The following is a 24,137-nucleotide window of genomic DNA, read 5'->3' as shown; positions in this document are numbered from 1 at the left end:
ATATCCATAATTTCCTTAAATGTAAATGGATTAAATGCTCCAACCAAAAGACACAGACTGGCTGAATGGATACAAAAACAAAACTCATATATATGCTGTCTACAAGAGACTCACCTCAGACCTAGGGACACATACAGACTGAAAGTGAGGGGATGGAAAAAAATATTCCATGCAAATGGAAATCAAAAGAAAGCTGGAGCAGCAGTTCTCATATCAGACAAAATAGACTTTAAAATAAAGACCATTACAAGAGACAAAGAAGGACACTCCATAATGACCAAGGGATCAATCCAAGAAGAAGATTTAACAATTGTAAATATTTATGCACCCAACATAGGAGCACCTCAATACATAAGGAAAACGTTAACAGCCAGAAAAGGGGAAATCAACAGTAACACATTCATAGTAGGGGACTTTAACACCCCACTTTCACCATGGACAGATCATCCAAAATGAAAATAAATAAGGAAAACAAGCTTTAAATGACATATTAAACAAGATGGACTTAATTGATATTTATAGGACTATCCATCCAAAAACAACAGAATATACTTTCTTCTCAAGTGCTCATGGAACATTCTGCAGGATAGATCATATCTTGGGTCACAAATCAAGCCTCGGTAAATTTAAGAAAATTGAAATCATATGAAGTATCTTTTCTGACCACAATGCTAAGAGACTAGATAGAAATAACAGGAAAAAAACTGTAAAAAATACAAAAACATGGAGGCTAAACAATATGCTACTAAATAACCAAGAGATCACTGAGGAAGAAAAAGAGCGAATCAAAAAATACCTAGAAACAAATGACAATGAAAACACGACGACCCAAAACTTATGGAATGCAGCAAAAGCAGTTCTAAGAGGGAAGTTTATAGCAATACAATCCTACCTCAAGAAACAACAAAAATCTCAAATAAACAACCTAACCTTACACCTAAAGCAATTAGAGAAAGAACAAAAAAACTCCAAAGTTAGCAGAAGGAAAGAAATCATAAAGATAAGACCAGAAATAAATGAAAAAGAAATGAAGGCAACAATACCAAAGATCAATAAAAACAAAAGCTGGTTTTTGAGAAGATAAACAAAATTGATAAACCATTAGCCAGACTCATCAAGAAAAAAAGGGAGAAGACTCAAATCAACAGAATTAGAAATGAAAAAGAAGAAGTAATAACAGACCCTGCAGAAATACAAAGCATCATAAGGGACTACTACAAGCAACTCTATGCCAATAAAATGGACAACCTGGAAACAGTGGACAAATTTTTAGAAAAGCACAACCTTCCAAGACAACCAGGAAGAAACAGAAAATATAAACAGACCAATCACAAGCACTGAAATTGAGACTTCGATGAAAAATCTTCAACAAACAATAGTTCAGGACCAGATGGCTTCACAGGCGAATTCTATCAAACATTTAGAGAAGAGCTAATACCTATTCTTCTCAAACTCTTCCAAAATATAGCAGAGGGTAGAACACTCACAAACTCATTCTACGAGGCCACCATCACCCTAATATCAAAACCAGACAAAGATATCACAAAAAAAGAAAACTACAGGCCAATATCACTGATGAACATAGATGCAAAAATCCTCAACAAAATATTAGCAAACAGAATCCAACAACACATTAAAATGATCATACGCCATGATCAAGTGGGGTTTCTCCCATGAATGCAAGGATTCTTCAATATATGCAAATAAATCAATGTGATACACCATATTAACAAATTGAAGGATAAAAACCATATGATAATCTCAACAGATGCAGAAAAAGCTTTTGACAAAATTCAACACACATTTATGATAAAAACTCTCCACAAAGTAGACACAGAGGGAACTTACCTCATCATAATAAAGGCCATATATGACAAACCCACAGCCAACATCATTCTCAATGCTGAAAAACTGAAACCATTTCCACTAAGATCAGGAAGAAGACAAGGTTGCCCACTCTCACCACTATTATTCAACATAGTTTTGGAAGTTTTAGCCACAGCAATCAGAGAAGAAAAAGAAATAAAAGGAATCCAAATCGGAAAAGAAGAAGTAAAACTGTCACTGTTTGCAGATGACATGATACTATACATAGAGAATCCTAAAGATGCTACCAGAAAACTACCAGAGCTAGTCCATGAATTTGGTAAAGTAGCAGGATACACAATTAATACACAGAAATCGCTTGCATTTCTATATACTATTGATGAAAAATCTGAAACAGGAGTTAAGGAAACACTCTCATTTACCATTGCAACAAAAAGAATCAAATACCTAGGAATAAACCTTCCCTAAGGAGACAAAAGACCTGTATGCAGAAAGCTGTAAGACACTGATGAAAGAAATTAAAGATGATACAAACAGATGGAGAGATTATACCATGTTTTTGGATTAAGAATCAACATTGTGAAAATGACTCTACTATTCAAAGCAATCTACAGATTCAAATCAATCCCTATCAAACTACTAATGGCATTTTTCACAGAACTAGAACAAAAAATTTCACAATTTGTATGGAAACACAAAAGACCCCGAATAGCCAAAGTAATCTTGAGAAAGAAAAATGGAGCTGGAGGAATCAGGCTCCCTAACTTCAGACTATACTACAAAGCTACAGTAGTCAAGACAGTATGGTACTGGCACAAAAACAGAAATATACATCAATGGAAAAGGATAGAAAGCCCAGAGATAAACCCACGCACCTATGGTCAACTAATCTATGACACAGGAGGCAAGGGTATACAATGGAGAAAAGACAGCCACTTCAATAAGTGGTGCTGGGAAAACTGGACAGCTACATGTAAAAGAATGATATTAGAACACTCCCTAACACCGTACACAAAAATAAACTCAAAATGGATGAAAGACCTAAATGTAAGACTGGACACTATAAAACTCTTAGAGGAAAACATAGGCAGAACATTCTATGACATAAATTACAGCAAGATCCTTTCTGACCTACCTCTTAGAGAAATGGAAATAAAAATAAACAAACAGAACCTAATGAAACTTAAAAGCTTTTGCATAGCAAAGGAAACCATAAAAAAGACGAAAAGACAACCCGCAGAATGGGAGAAAATATTTGCAAATGAAGCAAGTGACAAAGGATTAATCTCCAAAAATACAAGGCAGCTCATGAAGCTCAATGTCAAAACAACAAACAACCCAATCCAAAAATGGCCAGAAGACCTAAATAGACATTTCTCCAAAGAAGATATACAGATTGCCAACAAACACATGAAAGGATGCTCAACATCACTAATCATTAGAGAAATGGAAATCAAAACTACAATAAGGTATCACCTCACACCTGTCAGAATGGCCATCATCAAAAAATCTACAAACAATAAATGCTGGAGAGGGTGTGGAGAAAAGGGAATCCTCTTGGACTGTTGGTGGGAATGGAAATTGATACAGCCACTGATATGGAAAACAGTATGGAGGTTCCTTAAAAAACTAAAATAGAACTACCATATGACCAGCAATCCCACTACTGGGCATATACCCTGAGAAAACCATAATTCAAAAAGAGACATGTATCACAATGTTCACGGTAGCACTATTTACAATAGCCAGGACATGGAAGCAACCTAAGTGTCCATTGACAGATGAATGGATAAAGAAGATGTGACAGATATATACAATGGAATATTACTCAGCCATAAAAAGAAACGAAATTGAACTATTTGTAGTGAGGTGGATGGACCTAGAGTCTGTCATACAGAGTGAAGTAAGTCAGAAAGAGAAAAACAAATACCATATGCTAACACATTTATATGGAATCTAAAAAAACAAAATGGTTCTGATGAGCCTAGGGGCAGGATAGGAATAAAGACGCAGACATAGAGAATGGACTTGAGGACATGGCGGGGGGAAGGGTAAGCTGGGACAAAGTGAGAGAGTACCACTGACATGTGTACACTTCCAAATGTAAAATAGATAGCTAGTGGGAAGCAGCTGCATAGCACAGGGAGATCAGCTCGGTCCTTTGTGACCACCTAGAGGGGTGGGAGGGAGATGCAAGAAGGAGGGGATATGGGGATACATGTAAACGTATAGCTGATTCACTTTGTTATACAGCAGAAACTAATAGAACATTGTAAAGCAATTATACTCAAATAAAGATGTTAAAAATAAAAATCATGTGTCATAATGGCACCACAGTTCCCATCAACATCAGAGAAAAGACACTAGAGCAATGCTTCAAAAATTCCAACCTAGAATGCCATATTCATCCAAATTATCAATCGTGTGTGTGTGAGGCTAGACATGCAGAGTCTCAAAAATTTTTACCCCTCAAATTTCTCAGGAATTTATCAAAACGTGAGAGAGGGAGAAATTTATGAAGGAGGAAGAAGACCTGGATTCCAGGAAATGAATTCCCAAGGCGAAGCTATGGAAAAATCCTAGAAAATAAACATTTCAGATTGGAATAGGAGGGAGGAGGACCCCAGGAAGACTTAACTTTAATAAAAACAAAACAAAACAAATTAAAACAAAGCAAATAAAACCTCCCCAAATCAGGACTATTTATGGCTTGGAAAATTATATAGAGGCATCTTTCAGACTGCAGAATATGGGGAGGTATGGAAGTCTTGGCCAAGGATAAAAAATACAAACTAAGCAAATAAAAGAATTATTAGATATAAGAAAAAATTTTAAAGACAGTTAAGTGTAAAGTAGTATAATAATTGACTCAGCAAGTACACTAAAAGGATAAGAAGACTGAATGATGAGAACTATTAATAAAATCTTCACCTACTGTAACAAAAAGCCTATAAATAATAATAATGCTACAGATGGCAGAAGACACAACTAGAAGAATTTATCTGTCTCTTTAGCAGTATTTGACTTTTAAAGTATGTACCTGTTTGATAAAAAGACAAATATCAAAAATGGTATACATCATATCTTAAACATGAAAAGAAGTCATCTAAATTAGTGCTATCCCACTGCTGAGGAGGCAGATCAGGAGGGCACTGGGGGAGGAATGGTAGCACTTAAGCTGAAGAATGTTAAGATTTCCAGAGTGCCCTTACTTCAAGGGAATCATGTGTGCTAAAAAGCTCTATACCTATCCACCACTATATGCACAATGACTAACAGCATATCTGGCACATAGTAAGTGGTAAAAACATTTATTGAACAAATAAATGCATGAATAAGATAGTTTGTATACAATGATCAAAGAACACCCAGCAGACAAAAACATGGCTAGAGAGGAAGGTCTGTGGAGGCAACTAGTAGAACTTAAAGTTAATGAGGCAGGGACTTGCCAGGTGGTGCAGTGGTTAAGAATCTGCCTGCCAATGCAGGGGACACGGGTTCGATCCCTAGTCTGGGAGGATCCCACATGACGCGAAGCAACTAAGCCCACGCGCCACAACTACTGAAGTCCGTGCCTAGAGCCTGTGTTCTGCAACAAGAGAAGCCACCGCAATGAGAAGCCCATGGACCAAAAAGAAGAGCAGCCCCCACTCGCAGCAACTAGAGAAAGCCTGTGCACAGCAACGAAGACCCAACACAGCCAAAAATAAATAAATAAAATAAATTAATTAAAAAAAAATAAAGTTAATGAGGCAGACAGAGGCCAGACACCGGAAGACTCCAAATGCCAAGAAATATGTACTTGATCTTGTGTGCAACCAAGATATGTCAAAAAGTTTTGAGCTAGGGAATACTGTGAATAAGATAATGTTAAAAAATTCGTCAGAATACAGACTAATCTGTGAAAATACATGTAATATGTGTAGGACCAGGAGTTGGGTTTTTTTTGGGCAAAACTGGAACTATATCAAGGTTTCTAAAAGCATATCAATCTTTGAAGCCCTTTCCACATAATAAAAAATAGTATGGAGAATATTCTATGGCTATGTATTGTAATTCATCCAAAAGTATATATGCCTAAATTACTTAGCCTGTTGCTGACTTCCTTAATCTGTTTTAGTCCTAATAATTTTGACCATTCAGTCTAGTTTTTAATAAACACTGCATACAATAATGCTAGAAAAACAAAAAGTTAAATTATCAATTAAAATACAATTACCAATATGGTGTACCAATGAAAGACTTCCGTTTGGCAATTGTAGCTGTTATCTGAGCAGACACTCCAAAATCAGCTATTAAAAAAAGAGACACGTTTAGAAAATAAAATAAAGTAAAATTATTTAAAAGTAACATATAATTATTTCCATTAAATTAATTTCACAGAAATGAGATATTCTCAAACATCACATTAAAATTTGTAACTTTAATGGACTAGCATTAACTGCTTTTCTCATATTTAGAGGTAGCTTAGGAAAATTTTATTATACGTAAATTATGATACTTTTAAATCTGATTAGTCCCTATTATAGGCTATAGGTCAAAATAGTTTAATCATATTTTTAGAAGATAAATATTTGCTTGAATTTTGATTTTATAGTGATATGTAGTTCAAAATAATTTTCATATTTGTTATTAAATACTTCATTTAATATCTAACAGACATAACTTTGTTTATAAAGTTACTATACTGTACATGTTTCCTGTCTTAAACTTTCAGATTAAGTTATTATTTAGGTATTGAACTTTTTTAATAACTTGACAATCAAAAGTTACAAAATAAAAGTTACAGTTTCAAATAAAGCACGATTCAGCATCTAAATTACATTCTTATATAACTAATACAGTGTTTCATTTTAAAAGCTTGTGTAAGCAGGTAGGATTTTTTGCATTACTGAGTTTTTGGCTTTTGTTTGTTTGCCTTATTTTTTGGTCACAAGGTAATCTCGTACAGATTTCTTACTAGAAGTCCCACTCCTAGGGTTAGAGGTGAAAGAATTTTTAAGGGATATTATTTCACTATATCTTTATAATGAATCTGTCCCATGTGAAGGATAGACTTTATCCCCACTTAAGAGAAGAAGAAATAGATACAGAGAGATTACATATGTCATGTCCCGCAGTGAGATTTCCACCTAAAGATATATAGATGCTGCTGAGGGAGGGGAAACCTAGTCTTGGAGAGGAAAACATAAACTTACTATGTTTTGGAATAAATTTGTGCAAGTGACGAAATTAAAATTTACTTACCTAATTTCACATGACCATTATCCGTTAACAGAATGTTAGCTCCCTTCAAAGTGAGAACATTTTAGTTAAAGTAGGAAACATTTTATCAGAAAGCACATATAGAAGATTAAATATATATATTTAAAATAATCACAAGTGGCAGGCTTAACCCTAGAAATACTGACGATTTATAGTAGGTCCAATTAAAATGTTAAACCATTACATTCATAGGAAAATTTACTGTCCACTTTTTAGGCAATTTGACTATCCCTACATAATGTTCTGCCTTGCAAAAAGCTGCTATTAAAATAATATGAATGTTATTATGAAAGTGTCATATTAGTTTTAATCTGAATGCTATTTTCTTACTGATTAAGTGCTGTCACTATACTAAACTGTTACCTTACAATGGCATTATTCAGTTCCTTGAATTACATGTTAAACTTCATTGCCATTTCCTGTCCAAATCCACCAAAACACATCTCCCTTTCTAGGTACTTAACATCAGTTGAACCAATGCTAATGTGTAAGACTGAACCTTACTACTTAGTCTGTGGGGCTGTCCATCCTAATGTGTCTCTGCCCAGAGTATGGGGCCATTCAATACATAAACAACTAGGCACAGTCCCACAGAATTAAAATGTCACCTGTTTGCATGACCTAGCAGCATTTTTATCCACTTTTGCTTCTTGACCTAAGCTCAAAGAAGAAGGTGATAATAATGACTTCATCTTCAAAAAACTGAGAGCTTTTGGAGGAGGTAGAAATACTGCCTCTCAAAGGTACTACAGGCTCCCCACCCCTGTCCCGCCTCTGGGCAACTTTTAAATGAGGAAGCAAAAGTAATCCGCTATGGTTCAGGATGCAATCAATTTTGTAAGTATAAGGTCGGGGTAACAAATACTAGGAAACCCCTTCCAGCCCCCAAAAGAGGAAGAAATAACCCAAACCTGCACCCCTTGATATTACTGCAACTCTAAGGAGTAACGGGAGAAATGAGAAAAAGGAAAAAGAAACTAGAGTAGGGATTTCAACTTGAATTAGGCCCTAGCTATCTAGACTTCTGCCAGAGTCTTCAGTTTGGTCTTTCCCCAGCTCCAGATTAATTTTTCTAAATTACAGTTTATATCATGTCACCTGCACTTATAATGCATTCTTCCATCCATCCATCTAGGTGTCCATTCATCCCTCTCTCCCTGAGACTACTAGCAACCAGATGCTACTTGAAGCTCTGGGGTTATAGTAATGAAAAAGTTCCAGCTCTCAAGGAGTTTACATCTAAGCAGGAGAGAAAGAAAATCTAAAAACAAATACACACACACACACACACACACACACACACACACACACACACACATGAATGAATGAACCAATAAATGATTCAAAGCCAGGTAGAGATAAGCACTCTGAAGATAAAGCAGGAAGGGAAGGCCTCCCTAAGGCAGGGATATTTAAGCAGAGATCTAGTTGAAGAGAGGGTGCAGAGTCATGCCAAAATCTAGAAGAACATTCCAGAAAGAGGTAACAGCAAATACAAAGTCCTGGAACCAGAATGAACTCAACATATTCCAGGAACTCCAAGTTTAGTGTGCCTAGAACAGAATGAGTAAAACGAAGAAGAGTATGAAATGAGGTCGGAGAGGAAAGCAGGGGCCAGATCATGCATAACCTTAATGGCCACGGTAAAAACATCTGAATACTGTACTGAGTATGGTGGGAAGCCAACCGTGGTTTATAAGCAGGAGAGTGACAAGATCTGATTTACAAAGGTCACTTTGGTGTGAGGTAGAGAACTGACTGTAGGATCACTCAAGAATGGGAGCAGGGAAACCAGTTAGAAGGCTATTCCAGAAGTCCAGGTGAGATATAATATAATGGTGGCTTAGACAGGGTAGAAATAGTGGTGATGGCTAGAATCTATCCAATTAGGCCCAAACTCTGAAGTCCAGCGCACGAGTTCTTGCATAGTGGAGCACCAAACCTCCTGGCCAACACCACCTCTTATCACTCTCCTACATTCTCTTCTCTTCAATTATATGGTACAGCCTTTATACCCCCTAAAATGACCCCACACTTTCTGACCTCTGTATCTTTGCTCACACTGTTCCTTCTGCTTAGAAGGCATTCCAACTTCCATTTCTGACAAAAATCTATCAATCCTTCCAGATCATTTAAGTGCCAATGACACAGAATCTTTCTTGATACACTTTATCTTCTTAGGATCTCTCCCACCTTTGAATCCAAGGCTCTTTGCTTATGTCTTTTAAGTGGTTTATGAACAATACTTAGGGTAGAGGATCTCAGCAGGTGATCTGAGAGTCCACTGAAATTTCATGCAAAATTTGAAGGCATGTGCATAAGAGCATTTTTGGAGGAGAGTCCATGGCTTTCATCAGACTCAAAGAGCACATGATTCCCACACCCACATCCCCTGCAAAAAAGGGTTAGAACCTTTATGTTAGAGAAAACAAAAGGGGGAAAGAAAAAGCAGGAGGTAAGATGAATGAGGAAGAAGAAAAGAAAAGAAAAAATAAACAACAGAGAAAATATCCAGGCTGGGAAGACGGCAGTATCTTTGGAAATAACCTCAGAGTCCCAGGATAGGGGTGGTTTACCACAGCATGGCCCGTGTACCTGCTCTCCTCTGCCAGTTAAAGACCAGCAGAAAAGGTCAAGGCTTAGTTTATCCATTTTTATACATTATTAATGACAGTTCCTTAAGATTGCCAAAGTTTACTACAATATTCAAAGCATGAAACTTCCTAAAGACTGTAACTTAATGGAAGCTATGGACCTAATTTGCATTTTATAAATAAATAACTACAAATAAGCTAAAATGTGTTATTAAAACATGAATCCACAATTGTACACTTTAAAAGGGTGAATTTTATTGTATGTGAACTGTATCTCAATAGAGTTGCTTTAAAAAAATTAATAAACCCTTCAAAGTATCACTCAATTTTATTATAGTAACATATTAAGATAACAAATTCATCAAACAGAATAACTGATACAATTTTGCTCAACAGTTTGGGGTCAGAATATTTAAAAATGAAGAGAGGGCCATTAGGTAAACATATGATATATACCTTTATATCCCTGTGCATTTTTCCTTTACTGTGAAGATAGTATAATCCCTGGAGTTTCAAAAAAAAAGAAAAATTAACAAGACTTTACTACAGAACACCCTTTGGGATTTAAAGTCATCAATGAATAGTATTCTGTCTTATTTATTTACTCATCACAGAAAGCACTTGTGATAATCATTTTATTTTACCAGAGTATCCGAAAAGATAAAAGAATCGAGAAAATGAGAGGCGGAGCTCAGTTTGAACCACTAATTTTCCTAAGAGAAATAATTTTCGCTAAACTCTGCAAATAGTTTGAAATAACTTTTTAAAAGTAAATATCCAATTTGTATCAGAATGAGTTTCAATCCCATAAGAATGCTTAATTTTCAAGCTTTTCTTTGGTATTAAGAGGAATATAAAAATAAATAACCAATCCATAGTGCTTAAATTTTAGGAGGTACATTATGATACTGAAGCTTTAACGTGTTTATTTGCAAATATAATTTGAGTTTACTACACAACTTTGAAATGTATTAAATTCAAGAGTTTACCAAACTAGAATATTTAAATCCTTACTCTGCTTAACAGGTAATGCACAATAATTAAACATTTAATTGAATAAAGAACATTACTTTTTAATTAACATTGAATTTACCTGTAGTGTTTCTCTGCTAACATATGCAATTTGCAGTTCTGACAGAGGTCCCGTTACTATAAGAGGAAAAAAATTAATGTTAATAAAATTAGTCAAAGTATGTTTTTCAATAAGAGACAAAGATTACAAGTTCCACTAAGCAATAGACTTAATATACTTAAATTCTACTAAAAAGTAAGCTTCATGAGGGAAGGAATTTTAAAAAATCTGGTTTGCTTATTGTATCCCCAGTGTTTAGAACAGTGCCTGGCATGGAAAAGCTACTCAGTGTTTGTGGAATGAATAAAACATTGAAATAGTCACTGAAATTAATTACATTTTCATGTTTACACCTGATCATATTACCTCTTTAATGTTAAAAGAAAGAAAGCATGGCCAAGACGTTTAGCTAGTTTTATTAAAGCTTTTTAAAAAAACTGACATGTAACATTGACTAGGTTAAAAATCAATACTTTTCCCCTAAAATTATTAGCTTTATAGATATAAAATTAATACATGTTCAATATAAAAAATTCCAATCAACAGAGACAGGTCTTTTCCTTATCCAAACCAGTATTACTCAATAATAAACAATACCAATAGTTTGGCCTATAGTCTACCAGATGACTCAATGCATACATGTTTTATATAGTACAGGTATGTAGTGCACAAACACATAAACATAAATGGAATCATATTACACATACAATTCTGAAACTTGCCTCTTCACTTATCATGGACATCTTTCCATATCAATATACATAGCTTAATCATACAATATTTGAATATTTCCTCTGTGCACATCTTTCGACTTATGAAAAACATTTAAATAGTTTTCTCTTTCTCGCTATTAAATCACTTTAGAATAAAGAAGTTAAGTTAGGCAGGAAAAACTATTCTAGAAACTGAATCAAATTCCAACCATGAAATCACGTGCTAGACAGCGATCTCCCATTTACCTAAACTTAACAGCTTTGTAAAAATGCGTACTTCAGAGTACTTGTATTTTACAATATGGTGGAAGAGAGGAATCTATTTCACTTAGATTCTTTCGGGGACAAGACTAAGTTTAAATGAGGATAAACCATATAGAAACTAACTTCTGTGGCTTGTAAGCCTACTCTCATCCAGTAAGATAGGCCTTCTTGAGATGTGTGTTCCCACAATACAGCAAATAAGATAACCTGAAAACCCTGAAAGTTAACACCAGGAAAAAAAATTTTTAAAAATCTTTTAAATGCCTAGCTAAGCTCACAAACAGTCAGAGACTTGTCCAGAAGCCAAACGCAAAAACGAAAATGTAAAACAGAATGGTAAAAATGACAAATAGTCTAGTTGTCTCTTAGGGAAGGCCAATCTTAGTAAGCTAGGGCTTTAGTTTTATCCCCTACATGGGCACAGAAGAAAAGGTTACAGCTCTGTAGAAGAAGAGTTAAAACAAACACCCACATAAAACCAGAATCCTTAAAGGGCTACACCCTCATTAAAATAGTGGACTAGCAGCAGATGACTAGGGATTTGTGTGTCACGGCCTGGGATCTGGACAGGAGAAAAAATGTTTCCTCTTAGAATTTAAAAGGCCTCTTCTTCACTCAGGTTTAGGGTTCAAATATATATAGAAAACAATGAGGTCACTGGGGTCCCAGGGAAAAAAAAATCCAACACTGTCGGAAGGACACACTCTCAAAAGCCATATGGAATTCCCCCTGAAGATGATCTCAAAATTATGAAACAAATGAGAAAAAAAATTCACCATAAATGATATAACAATGCATAAAGTTGTTAAAGGACAATATTAAACAGAAAGAAAAATGTTCAGTGAAAAATAGAGACAAAAAATCTATTATGTTGGAACAATAAAAGGTTCTAATGTTAGTTCTCAAAGAAAAAGTAAACAGAAGGAGAAGAGAAGGAACTCATGAAAAAATGTAACGTCAAAAGTTGCCCTGCTGCCCTCACCCTCGTGGTCAAAATATGTCCATGAATTCTCTAATACATCCCCCTCAAGAGCTGGAACTTAATTCCCTTCCTGAGTGTGGGCTGGACAGAAATGACTTGCTTTTAAAGAACAAATTGTGGTGGTAGTAACAGAATGCAAATTCTGAGACTACATCATAAAAGGTTTTATGGCTTCCTCCTTGCTCTCTGGCATCATTTCCTCTGGGAGAAGCCAGCTGCCATCCTGTGAAGACACTCAAGCTGTCCTATAGCGAGATCCTTGTGGCAAGGAATTGAGACCTCCTGCCAATAGCTATGTAAGTGAATCATCTTGAAAGCAAATCCTCCAACCTTAGTCAAGCCTTCAGATGACTACAGTTCCAGCCAAGAGCTTGACTGCACCCTCACGAGTGACCATGAGCTAGAATCATCCAGTTCGCAGACATTGGTCCTGCCCCAAACCTCCCTAAGACTTTTGGTCCACACCAAAAGGCTCTTGATATTTGTTCATATTTGGTCCTGCCCAAAATGTCCATAAGACATTGGGTCCATGCCAAAAGATCCTTGATATCTGGTCCTGTCCAAAACCATGTGGCATGAACCAAATATGCTCATGGACATTCTGGACAGGACCAAATTTCAAGGATCTTTGGCATGGACCAAATGTCTTATGCATGTTTTGCCCTGTCCTGCAAGGGAAATCACCCAATTAAACCATTCTTGAATTCCTGACCCTTAGTAACTGAGATAATAAATGTTTGTTTTAAGATGACAAATTTTAAGATCATTGTTATACAGCAATAGATAACTAATATAGTTCTCCTTTCAGGAGAGTTAAATTCAAAACAATCATTTGGAGTAAATGATGGACGTAAGACAAAATATAAAATTTGGCTTAATGGTACTTTATAAATAAGTGGAAATAATTTTAAAAAGGAGGCTTTAATCAAAAAAAATTTTGCATGATGGATCAAATTTGGTTTGTATACACCAGGAAAGAAACAAACAAAACCCCACAAGCACTGTGGTAATTAGAAAAGTAGAACTTGTCTTTCACCAAATAAGGTAATCCAGGATATTTATTCTACTCCCCATAGAATGACAACATGATGAAAGAGAGAGAGGAGAGGAGGAAAGAGACACACACACAGAGAAATGGAGGTGTATGATTTATATGGTGATGCAAGCAGACAGCAGTGTAGACTACAGCCAAAGAGGAGTATACGTTGCCATGAGGAGGTTATCTGGTAGAAACCTGGGTGCAATCAGAGGTGTGCATACAGAGAAAGACAGGGTTTGGGGCTGCATATAAGCCTGTATATTCTTAGCATGCATGTTTGAGAGCATCCAAGTTAATACGAAATTATTTCTTCCACTGACCCAGTTGCTGTATAAACAAATCAGTACTAACAGATTCATATCACTATGTTACTTCCATCAGAGGGATGAAATGGAATAACAATCATGACAACCTATCTCTGTAACTAAATTGGCTTTCTTGCTTCTTAATGAAGAAAACAGAATCAGACACCTAAGACCAATCATGTATATCTGATGGGATTACCAGACAATCTAAGACTAAAAAATAAGTATGCTTAAATAAACTAAAGATATAAAAGAAGGGATGAAAAATTACAAGGAAAGAATAAGACAAAAAATGGAAAGAGATGTGAAATAGAACCAAACAATTTCTAGAAATGAAAAATATGGTCACCAAATTAGGTGTACAATCAGTGAACTGGAAGATGGTTACGAGTACCCTCAGTGCTCTGAGGGATTAAAAAGTGGAAAAATGAAGCTCACTTTAAGAGACATGGAGAGCTAATGTACATCGAACTGAAATTCTAGAAGGAGAGATCAGAGAACCTGAAGGAGAAAATATTTGAAGGGATAATAATTGATCATTGTCAGACTTGAGAAAAGAACTAAAATCTTGGACATAAGCACTTCAAGTCCCAAGCAGGAAAAGTAAATCTACATTTAGATACTAGAAGCACCAGAAATAAAGAGAAAAATCTTAAAAGCAATTACAAAGAAAGGAAGATTACCTGTAAAGGATCAAGTCAGCAGAAAGTACCAAGAACTACAGAAACTAGAAGACAATAGTCCAGCATCTTCGAAATGCTAACAAAAATATCTGTCAACGGAGAAAATGTGCCTATGTCCACTTAAACTATCATTTAAGAATGAGGATCAAAGACTGAGAGTTTACCACTAGAGGCCTAGCTGAAAAAATCTTCAGGAAGAAGGAAATCAGTAAGTGTGGAAACAATAGTAGAGAAATTAGTCCAAATGAAGACAAAAAAAGGGGAAAACAGCTTTTTTAATTTATAACAAGCTTCCAGAAATACCGTGTATGTTCTGCAATGCAAAATGATGACAAATATTTCTCAATTTTCACTAAACCTTTGAAATCAAAATGTCATTAATAAAAAGGAAAATTTTCTCAAATATGAAGAATAGCCACACACCTAAAAAAAAATATTCTCAGAAAATAACTTTTTTTGTTTTTCTTGCCTCCTTTGTCATAGATTAGTTGACCATAGGTGTGTGGGTTCATCTCTGGGCTTTCTATCCTGTTTCACTGATCTATATTTCTGTTTTGTGCCAGTACCATACTGTCTTGATTACTGTAGCTTTGTAGTATAGTCTGAAGTCAGGGAGTCTGATTCCTCCAGCTCCATTTTTTTTTTTTTTTCCCCAGTACTTGGGCCTCTCACTGTTGTGGCCTCTCCTGTTGCAGAGCACAGGCTCCGGACGCGCAGGCTCAGTGGCCATGGCTCACGGGCCTAGCCGCTCTGCGGCATGTGAGATCTTCCAGACTGGGGCACGAACCCACGTCCCCTGCATCGGCAGGCGGACTCTCAACCACTGCGTCACCAGGGAAGCCCCAGCTCCGTTTTATTTTCCTCAAGATTGCTTTGGCTATTTGGGGTCTTTTGTGTCTCCATACAAATTTTAAGATTTTTTGTTCTAGTTCCATAAAAAATGCCATTGGTAATTTGATAGGGATTGCTGAATCTGTAGACTGCTATGGGTAGTATAGTCATTTTCACAATATTGATTCTTCCAATCCAAGAACATGGTATATCTCTCCATCTGTTTGTCTCATCTTTGATTTCTTTCATCAGTGTCTTATAGTTTTCTGAGTACAGGTCTTTTACCTCCTTAGGTAGATTTATTCCTAGATATTTTATTCTTTTTGCTGCAATGGTGAATGGGATTGTTTCCTTAATTTCTCTTTCTGATCTTTCGTTGTTAGTGTATAGGAATGCAAGAGATTTCTGTGCATTAATTTTTTATCCTGTAACTTTACCAAATTCATTGATTAGCTCTAGTAGTTTTCTGGTGTCATCTTTAGCATTTTCTATGTATAGTACCATGTCATCTGCAAACAGTGAAAGTTTTACTTCTTTTCCAAGTCGAATTCCTTTTATTTCTTTTTCTTCTGATTACTGTGGCTAGGGCTTCCAAAACTATGTTGAATAAGAGTGGTGAGAGTGGACATCCTTGTCTTGTTCCTGATTTTAGAGTAAATGCTTTCAGTTTTTCACCATTGAGAATGATGGTTGCCAGGGGTCTGTCATATATGGGCCTTTATTATGTTGATAATGCCCTCTATGCCCTCTATGCCCACTTTCTGAAGAGTTTTTTTTTTTTTTTAATACATTTACTTATTTATTTGTTTTTGGCTGAACTGGGTCTTCATTGCTGCACGCGGGCTTTCTCTACTTGTGGCGAGCCGGGGCTACTCTTTGTTGTGGTGCACAGCCTTCTCACTGTGGTGGCTTCTCTTGTTGTGGAGCACGGGCTCTAGGTGCGTGGGCTTCAGTAGTTGTGGTACGTGGGCTTCAGTACTTGTGGCTTGCAGGCTCTAGGGTGCAGGCTCAGTAGTTGTAGCACACAGGCTTAGTTGCTCCGTGGCATGTGGGATCTTCCCGGACCAGGGCTCAAACCCGTGTCCCCTGCATTGGCAGGCAGATTCTTAACCACTGCGCCACCAGGGAAGCCCTCTGGCGAGTTTTAATCATAAATTTGTGTTAAATTTTGTCAAAAGCTTTTTCTGCATCTATTGAGATGATCAGTAGGTTTTTATTCTTCAATTTGTTAATGTGGTGTATCACATTGATTGATTTGTGTATATTGAAGAAACCTTGCATCCCTGGGATAAATCCCACTTGATCATGGTGTATGATCCTTTTAATGTATTGTTGGATTTTGTTTGCTAGTACTATGTTGAGGATTTTTGCATCTATATTCATCAGTGATACTGGTCTGTAATTTTCTCTTTTTTGTAGTATCTTTGTCTGGTTTTAGTATCAGACTGATGGTGGCCTTGTAAAATGAGTTTGGGAGTGTTCCTTCCTCTGCAATATTTTGAAAGAGTTCGAGAAGGATGGGTGTTAGCTCTTCTCTAAATGTTGGAAAGAATTCACCTCTGAAGCCATCTGGTCCTGGACTTTAGTTTCTTGTAAGATTTTTAATCACAGTTTCAATTTCAGTGCTTGAGATTGGTCTGTTTATATTTTCTATTTCTTCCTGGTTCAGTCTTGGAAGGTTGTGCTTTTCTAAGAATTTGTCCCTTTCTTCCAGGTTGTCCATTTTATTGGCATAGAGTTGCTTGTAGTAGTCTCTTAACGATGCTTTGTATTTCTGTGGGGTCTCTTGTAACTTCTCCTTTTTCATTTCTAATTTTATTGATTTGATTCCTCTCCCTCTTTTTCTTGATGAGTCTGGCTAAAGGTTTATCAATTTTGATTATCTTCTCAAAGAACCAGGTTTTAGTTTCATTGATGTTTGCTACTGTTTTGTTTCTATTTCATTTATTTCTACTCTGATCTTTATGATTTCCTTCCTTCTACTAACTTTGGGTTTTGTTTGTTCTTCTTTCTCTAGTTCCTTTAGGTGTAAGGTTAGACTGTTTGAGATTTTTCTTTTTTCTTGAGGTGGATTGTACTGCTATAAACTTCCCTCTTAGAACTGCTTTTGCTTCATCCCATAGGTTTTGGATCGTCGTGTTTTCATTGTCATTTGTCTCTAGGTATTGTCTGATTTCCTCAGTGATCTCCTGGTTATTTAGTAGTGTATTGTTTAGCCTCCATGTGTTTGTGTTTTTTACGGTTTTTTTTCCCTGTAATTGACTTTTAATCTCATAGTGTTGTGGTTGGAAAAGATGCTTGATATGATTTCAATTTTCTTAAATTTACTGAGGCTGGATTTGCGACCTAAGATGTGATCTATCCTGGAGAATGTTCCATATGCACTTGAGAAGAAAGTGTAATCTGCTGTTTTGGGATGGAATGTCCTATAAATATCAATTAAATCTGGTCTACTGTGTCATTTAAAGCTTGTGTTTCCTTACTAACTTTCTGTCTGGATGATCTGTCCATTGGTGTAAGTGAGGTGTTAAGTCCTCCACTATTACTGTGTCACTATCAATTTCCTCTTTTATAGCTGTTAGCATTTGCCTTATGTATTGAGGTGCTCCTATGTTGGGTGCACATATATTTATAATTGTTGTATCTTCTTCTTGGATTGATCCCTTGATCATTATGGAGTGTCCTTCCTTGTCTCTTGTAACATTCTCTATTTTAAAGTCTATTTTATCAGATATGAGTATTGCTACTCTAGCTTTCTTTTGATTTCCACTTGCATGGAATATGTTTTTCCATCCCCTCACTTCCAGTCTGTATGTGTCCCTAAGTCTTTAGTGGGTCTCTTTTAGACAGCATATATACAGGTCTTGTTTTTTTATCCATTCAGCGAGCCTGTGTCTTTTGGTTGGAGCATTTAATCCATTCACATTTAAGGTAATTATCAATATGTATGTTCCTATTACCTTTTTCTTAATTGTTTTTTTTTTTTTTGTGGTATGCGGGCCTCTCACTGTCGTGGTCTCTCCCATTGCGGAGCACAAGCTCCGGACGCGCAGGCTCAGCAGCCATGGCTCATGGGCCCAGCTGCTCCATGGCATGTGGGATCCTCCCAGACCGGGGCACAAACCCATGTTCCCTGCATCGGCAGGCGGACTCTCAACCACTGTGCCACCAGGGAAGCCCTTGGGTTTGTTTTCGTAGGTCCTTTTCTTCTCTTGTGTTTCCCACTTAGAGAAGTTCCTTTAGGATTTCGTGTAGAGCTGGTTTGGTGACACTGACTTCTCTTAGCTTTTTCTTGTTTGTAAAGCTTCTGATTTCTCTGTGAAATCTGAATGAGAACCTTGCTGGGTAGAGTATTCTTGCTTGTAGGTTCTTCACTTTTATCACTTTAAATATATCATGCCACTCCCTTCTGGCTTGTAGAGTTTCTGCTGAGAAATCAGCTGTTAACCTTATGGGAGTTCCCTTGTATGTTATTTGTCGTTTTTCCCTTGTTGCTTTTAATAATTTTTGTCTTTAATTTTTGTCAATTTGATTACAATGTGTCTCTGTGTGTTTCTCCTTGGGCTTATCCTGTCTGGGACTCTCTGTGCTTCCTGGGCTTGGGTGGCTATTTCCTTTCCCATGCTAGAGAAGTTTCTGACTATAACCTTTTGAAATATTTTCTCGGGTCCTTCCTCTCTCTCTTCTCCTTCTGGGACCCCTATAATGTGATTGTTGGTGCATTTAATGTTGCCTCAGAGGTCTCTTAGGTTGTCTTCATTTCTTATCATTCTTTTTTCTTTATTCTGTTCTGCGGTTGATTTCCACCATTCTGTCTTCCAGGTCACTTATCCGTTCTTCTGCCTGAGTTATTCTCCTATTGATTTCTTCTAGTGTATTTTTCATTTCAGTTGTTTTATTGTTCATTTCTGTCTGTTTGTTCTTTAATTCTTCTAGGGTTTGTTAAACATTTCTTGTATCTTCTCGATCTTTGCCTTCATTCTTTTTCTGAGGTCCTGGATCGTCTTCACTGTCATTATTCTGAATTCTTTTTCTGGAAGGTTGCCTATCTCCACTTCATTTAATTGTTTTTCTGGGGTTTTATATTGTTCCTTCATCTGGGGCATAGTCCTCTGCCTTTTAATTTTGTCTGTGCTTCTGTGATTGTGGTTTTTGTTCCACAGGCTGCAGGACTGTAGTTCTTCTTGCTTCTGCTGTCTGCCCTTCAATTTTTTTTTTTAATAATACATTTGAAAAATTGTTTTATTTTATTTACTTATTTATTTTTTGCCTGTTTTGAGTCTTTGTGGCTGTGTGTGGGCTTTCTCTAGTTGTGGCGAGCGGGGCTTACTCTTTGTTGCGGTGCATGGGCTTCTCACTGCGGTGGCTTACCTTGTTGCAGAGCATGGGCTCTAGGTACGTGGGCTTCAATAGTTGTGGCACGTGGGCTCAGTAGTTGTGGCACCTGGGCTTAGGTGCTCTGCAGCACATGGGATCTTCCCAGACCAGGGCTCAAACCCATGTCCCCTGCAATGGCAGGTGGATTCTTAACCACTGTGCCACCAGGGACGTCTCAGAAATAACTTTTCATGAAGCAGAAATGTTCCCATGTTTTTCCTTCTGGCTTTCTTTTGGCCATGTAGCACGGCATGCAGTATCCTAGTTCCCCAACCATGGATCCAACCTGTGCCCCTTGCAGTGGAAGTGTGGAGTCTTAACCACTGGACCACCAGGCAAGTCCCTCCTTCTGGCTTTCAAGGCTCTCTAGATCTGACCACACTCTCCAAATACACCCTAGACAGACCAGTGAGAGTGATCTAACATGTCACACCTTCACATCACTGTGCTGCTGGAGTACACTTATGTCTCTTCTTTGTATCCATGGTTTACCTATCTTTTAAAGACCAATTTAAAGCCCACTTTCTTCATTAAGCCTTCTAAAACAGTTCCAGAAAATCTATCCTTTCCTGTTTCCTATTCCAACTGAACTAACTATATATAATATACCTTCTTTAGAATTAGCAAATAATTCAACTGTGTGTAATTTCTCAACTTATAAAGTGAATGCTCCTTTCGTCTGTATATATCTTAAATTTCCTTATGTATCCAAATAGCATAATGATAAAACACACTTGCCTCAAAACAACATTAATGTTTAACATAGTAAATAACTGTATTTTAAGAATTTCTACTTAATCTCTTTCACATATACTTTGGTCTTACCATGATAAATATCCTGTAAAGAACCACCTCCACAAAACTCCATGCAAATCCAAAGTTTATCTCGCCTATAAAAAGAAAATAAGCATTATCACATTTTCATGATTAAAGTTATTTGAAGTAACAAGTATTTTAAGGTCGTATGCCAATACCTTGAAAAACCACATAAATGCAATGTGCTAAGAGAAAAGCTAATATCTATGAGTAAACGAATTACTTAACATAATGTGTTGCTGTAACTCAACCCAAGGTTTTAATCCTTAAAATACACAATTTGTAGGATGTAAAGATGTCATTTGGCACATCCAAATGAGAGAAAATGTCCCTTTAGTTAAAAAGTCCCCTCCCTCACAGTTTATCCATCTACCCTATGACTGCATTATAAAAGTTAAATGTTAATTAAAAGGTTCATACCAAAAATTACATAGAGAAGATTCATCAGAGAATAGCCAATACATCTCAAAGTGTATCACTTTGATGGCTCTTCTCATTGACAAAACAGACAAAATGTAAACTTTACCCTCATATCTAGACTCAACAAAGATCTTTCCAAAATAACCTTTGTTAAAAATTTATCACTCACTTGTCTTTAGTAGCATTTCTCTTTCACATTCACATTATAAGACAGCATAACCACATAGTCACAGGAGAAATAATTAGCAAAGCCATAATCTCTTATTCCTTTGTTGAATCATTCATTACTTCATCTCAAAATGTAACAGGAAATGTACTATTCTTGGGGGGCAGAGATGGAATAGAAAAGTCTCTGAACTCAGCAAGCTCAGTCTAACACGGAAGAAAGATTCTGCCTTAATAATATGTTGGTGTCTCTTACCACTGCATTCACAGTGCCTAGAAGGATACCAGTAAATGAATACTTATTTCATAAATGAATGAATGCATGAGTAATTGAAATAATAAACAAATCGATTAGTACCAGGATCAGCAAATTATGGCCAGTGGGCCAAATCTAGCCTGCTGCCTGATTTTGTATAGCCCAGGGACTATGAATGGTTTTCATATTTTTAAACGGTTGGGGGGGTGGTTTCAAAAGAAGAATATTATTTCTTGACATGTGACAATTCTGTGAAATTCAAATTTTAGTGTCCATGTAAAGTTATGTTGGAATACAGTCACACTCATTCATTTACATATTATCTATGGCTGTTTTTGTACTAAAACAGCAGAGGTGAGCAACTGTGACAGAGAGAAACATACGAAGTCCACAAAGCCTAAAATATTTACTATATGGTCATTTACAGAAAAGGTTTGCTGACCCTTGGACTGTATTATAGTTTGATTAATGCACAATTCAGGCATGTATAAAGTTCTGTGAGAACCCAGAGGTAAAAATAATTAGGAGAGTCAATGGAAATTTTAAGGGAGGAAATAACATTTGAGTTGGGTCTTGAAGTTAAAGTAGGAATTCACCACTAAGAGACAGGGAAAGGGCCTGTGCAAAAGAATGAAAATTTGATGACACATTTTAGAGACCGTGGGTGATTTAGCGTGAGTTGAACTCAGGCTACCTGAAGAGAGAATGGCAGGAAGTGAAGCTAGAATAGGCTGAGGTCATACTGTAAAACAGTGGTTGGTTTGTATATTCCTCAGTTTAGTTACCTTCATCTGGATAGTCTCTAGTTTGTCAATGTCTCTTAAAATGTGGCACCCAGAATCAAGTACTAGTCTGAATACTGCATGAACAGTGCATTAACAAGTGGAGCTGTTATCAGGATTGGACCACATATGGCAGTGGTGGTGTGATTAAGCAGACCTGAGAGGTGAGCTGACTTGGTTGGGTGTGATGGACCATGCACCATATATCAAGGGAACACAACCTGTCAGTGTGAAGGTCAGCAAACTTAAAAGAGTACAGAGTAAAAAGTACCATGATTCTAGAGGCAAAGCTGAAGATAGTGAAGCCCAGAGAAAGAAATCAGGACCTCAAATTCACAGGTGGTCCACATACCAGTGAAACTGAGTCATGACTGCTGATGGTAAAGTATGACCTAGTTGCCCAGTGGCCTGGTTTGAATAACTCACAGAATGGATGCCTGGGGGCTGGCAGATGCATGGTCTCATCCAAAACGATGAAGGCATTTATGACTGGTGACTGTTACACAGGGAGAAATCTAAATCCCCCTGAGAGTCAAACAATTATGTCCTTTATGTGAACACTTCTATTTCTTATTAACTTCAGCTTCTTAGCAACTGCATTCAACTGCTGGTTTGCAGTTTGAAGTTAACTAAAACCTCTAGATCTTTTTTTACATAGAAGTGGTCAGATGAGTTTCCTTTCTAGCTCCCTATTTGTATATCTGGTTCACTGAAACTATGCACAGGACCTTGTCCTTATTTGTTAAATTTCATCCTTAAAAGAAAAAAAAAAAAGAAGTTTTCACATGCATCTTATTAGCTCTCCAATTATTTTACTTAAAATAATTGGAGACACTATTGTGACACTATTTCTAAGTGTAAATACACCCCTCCTACCCCACGCTCCAGAAGTCATTGGTTAGAAAGCCCCTAATTAGGAGCAAGAGCTTTGCGTATAAACTATGTGGACCTGCACTACTGAGTTTACTAATGAGCTTAAGGAGCATTAGGAGTAACTTTTCCACTGGTGACATGAATGGCACTCTAACTACGTAGACTGCTCAGAATGACCATTTGGCACCTCTCTGTGCCGCTGCTTAAACTGAGGTATAAAACTGGCAAGTCTATCAACCAATATTCTTTGAAATGATGCTTAGACTCCAATTTAATATGTGTAATGCAGGATTTCATAGCCTGATCTCTCTAGACTGAGTCCTTCCTCTAGAACAGTGATTCTCAAAGTGCGGTCTGGAGGCCTCTGAGAGTCCTGGAGATCCTTTCAGGGGGTCAGCAAAGTCAAACTCATTTTCATAACAACACTAAAAATTATTTGCCCTTTGCACTCTGTCTTGAAAATACAGTGGAGTTTTCCAGACACTACAGGAGCAGGAAGTGTGATGATGATGTCATCCCTCTGACAGCTACTGGAATATGTGCTTCTGTATTCTTGTTTCAAATGTTTCTCAATTTTAATATCTAATATAGTAAATATCAACAGATACAACCCACACAAACCAAAGCTCTTTGGGGGTACTCAATCATTTTTAAGAGTGTAAAATAAAAGGGGTTCTAAGACCAAAGTGCTTGAGAACTACTGCTCTAAAATATTTTCACATCTGCTGCACATGAAACTTTCATATAAAATTCCTGCCTCAAGGGCTTAAGCAACAGGCAGCAGGGACTTCTCACATCTCACAGAAACTGGCTGAATTGTTTTGGGGTCTGCTCAGGATAAGTAAACTGCTTAGTAAAGGACCTGGACTATAT

At 36.8% G+C, this 24,137-nt stretch overlaps 1 protein-coding gene across 6 annotated transcripts in view; it reads right to left on the bottom strand.

Moving 5' to 3' along the window:
* Positions 1 to 24,137, bottom strand: part of MAP4K3 (mitogen-activated protein kinase kinase kinase kinase 3) — a 189,034-nt gene that overhangs the window by 65,512 nt on the left and 99,385 nt on the right. For all 6 annotated transcript variants that reach the window (XM_067703185.1, XM_067703187.1, XM_067703186.1 and 3 more), the window contains 5 exons: positions 20,778 to 20,842; positions 10,780 to 10,835; positions 10,143 to 10,190; positions 7,075 to 7,117; positions 6,047 to 6,119 (listed from right to left, as the gene is read on the bottom strand). In XM_067703185.1, the coding sequence (XP_067559286.1) occupies positions 6,047 to 6,119; positions 7,075 to 7,117; positions 10,143 to 10,190; positions 10,780 to 10,835; positions 20,778 to 20,842 (285 nt within the window). The remainder of the gene's footprint in view (positions 1 to 6,046; positions 6,120 to 7,074; positions 7,118 to 10,142; positions 10,191 to 10,779; positions 10,836 to 20,777; positions 20,843 to 24,137) is intronic.

The sequence above is a fragment of the Pseudorca crassidens genome, chromosome 14 (genome assembly GCF_039906515.1).
Source record: "Pseudorca crassidens isolate mPseCra1 chromosome 14, mPseCra1.hap1, whole genome shotgun sequence".
Taxonomy (NCBI): domain Eukaryota; kingdom Metazoa; phylum Chordata; class Mammalia; order Artiodactyla; family Delphinidae; genus Pseudorca; species Pseudorca crassidens.
This window is presented reverse-complemented; position numbering and strand designations above follow the sequence as displayed.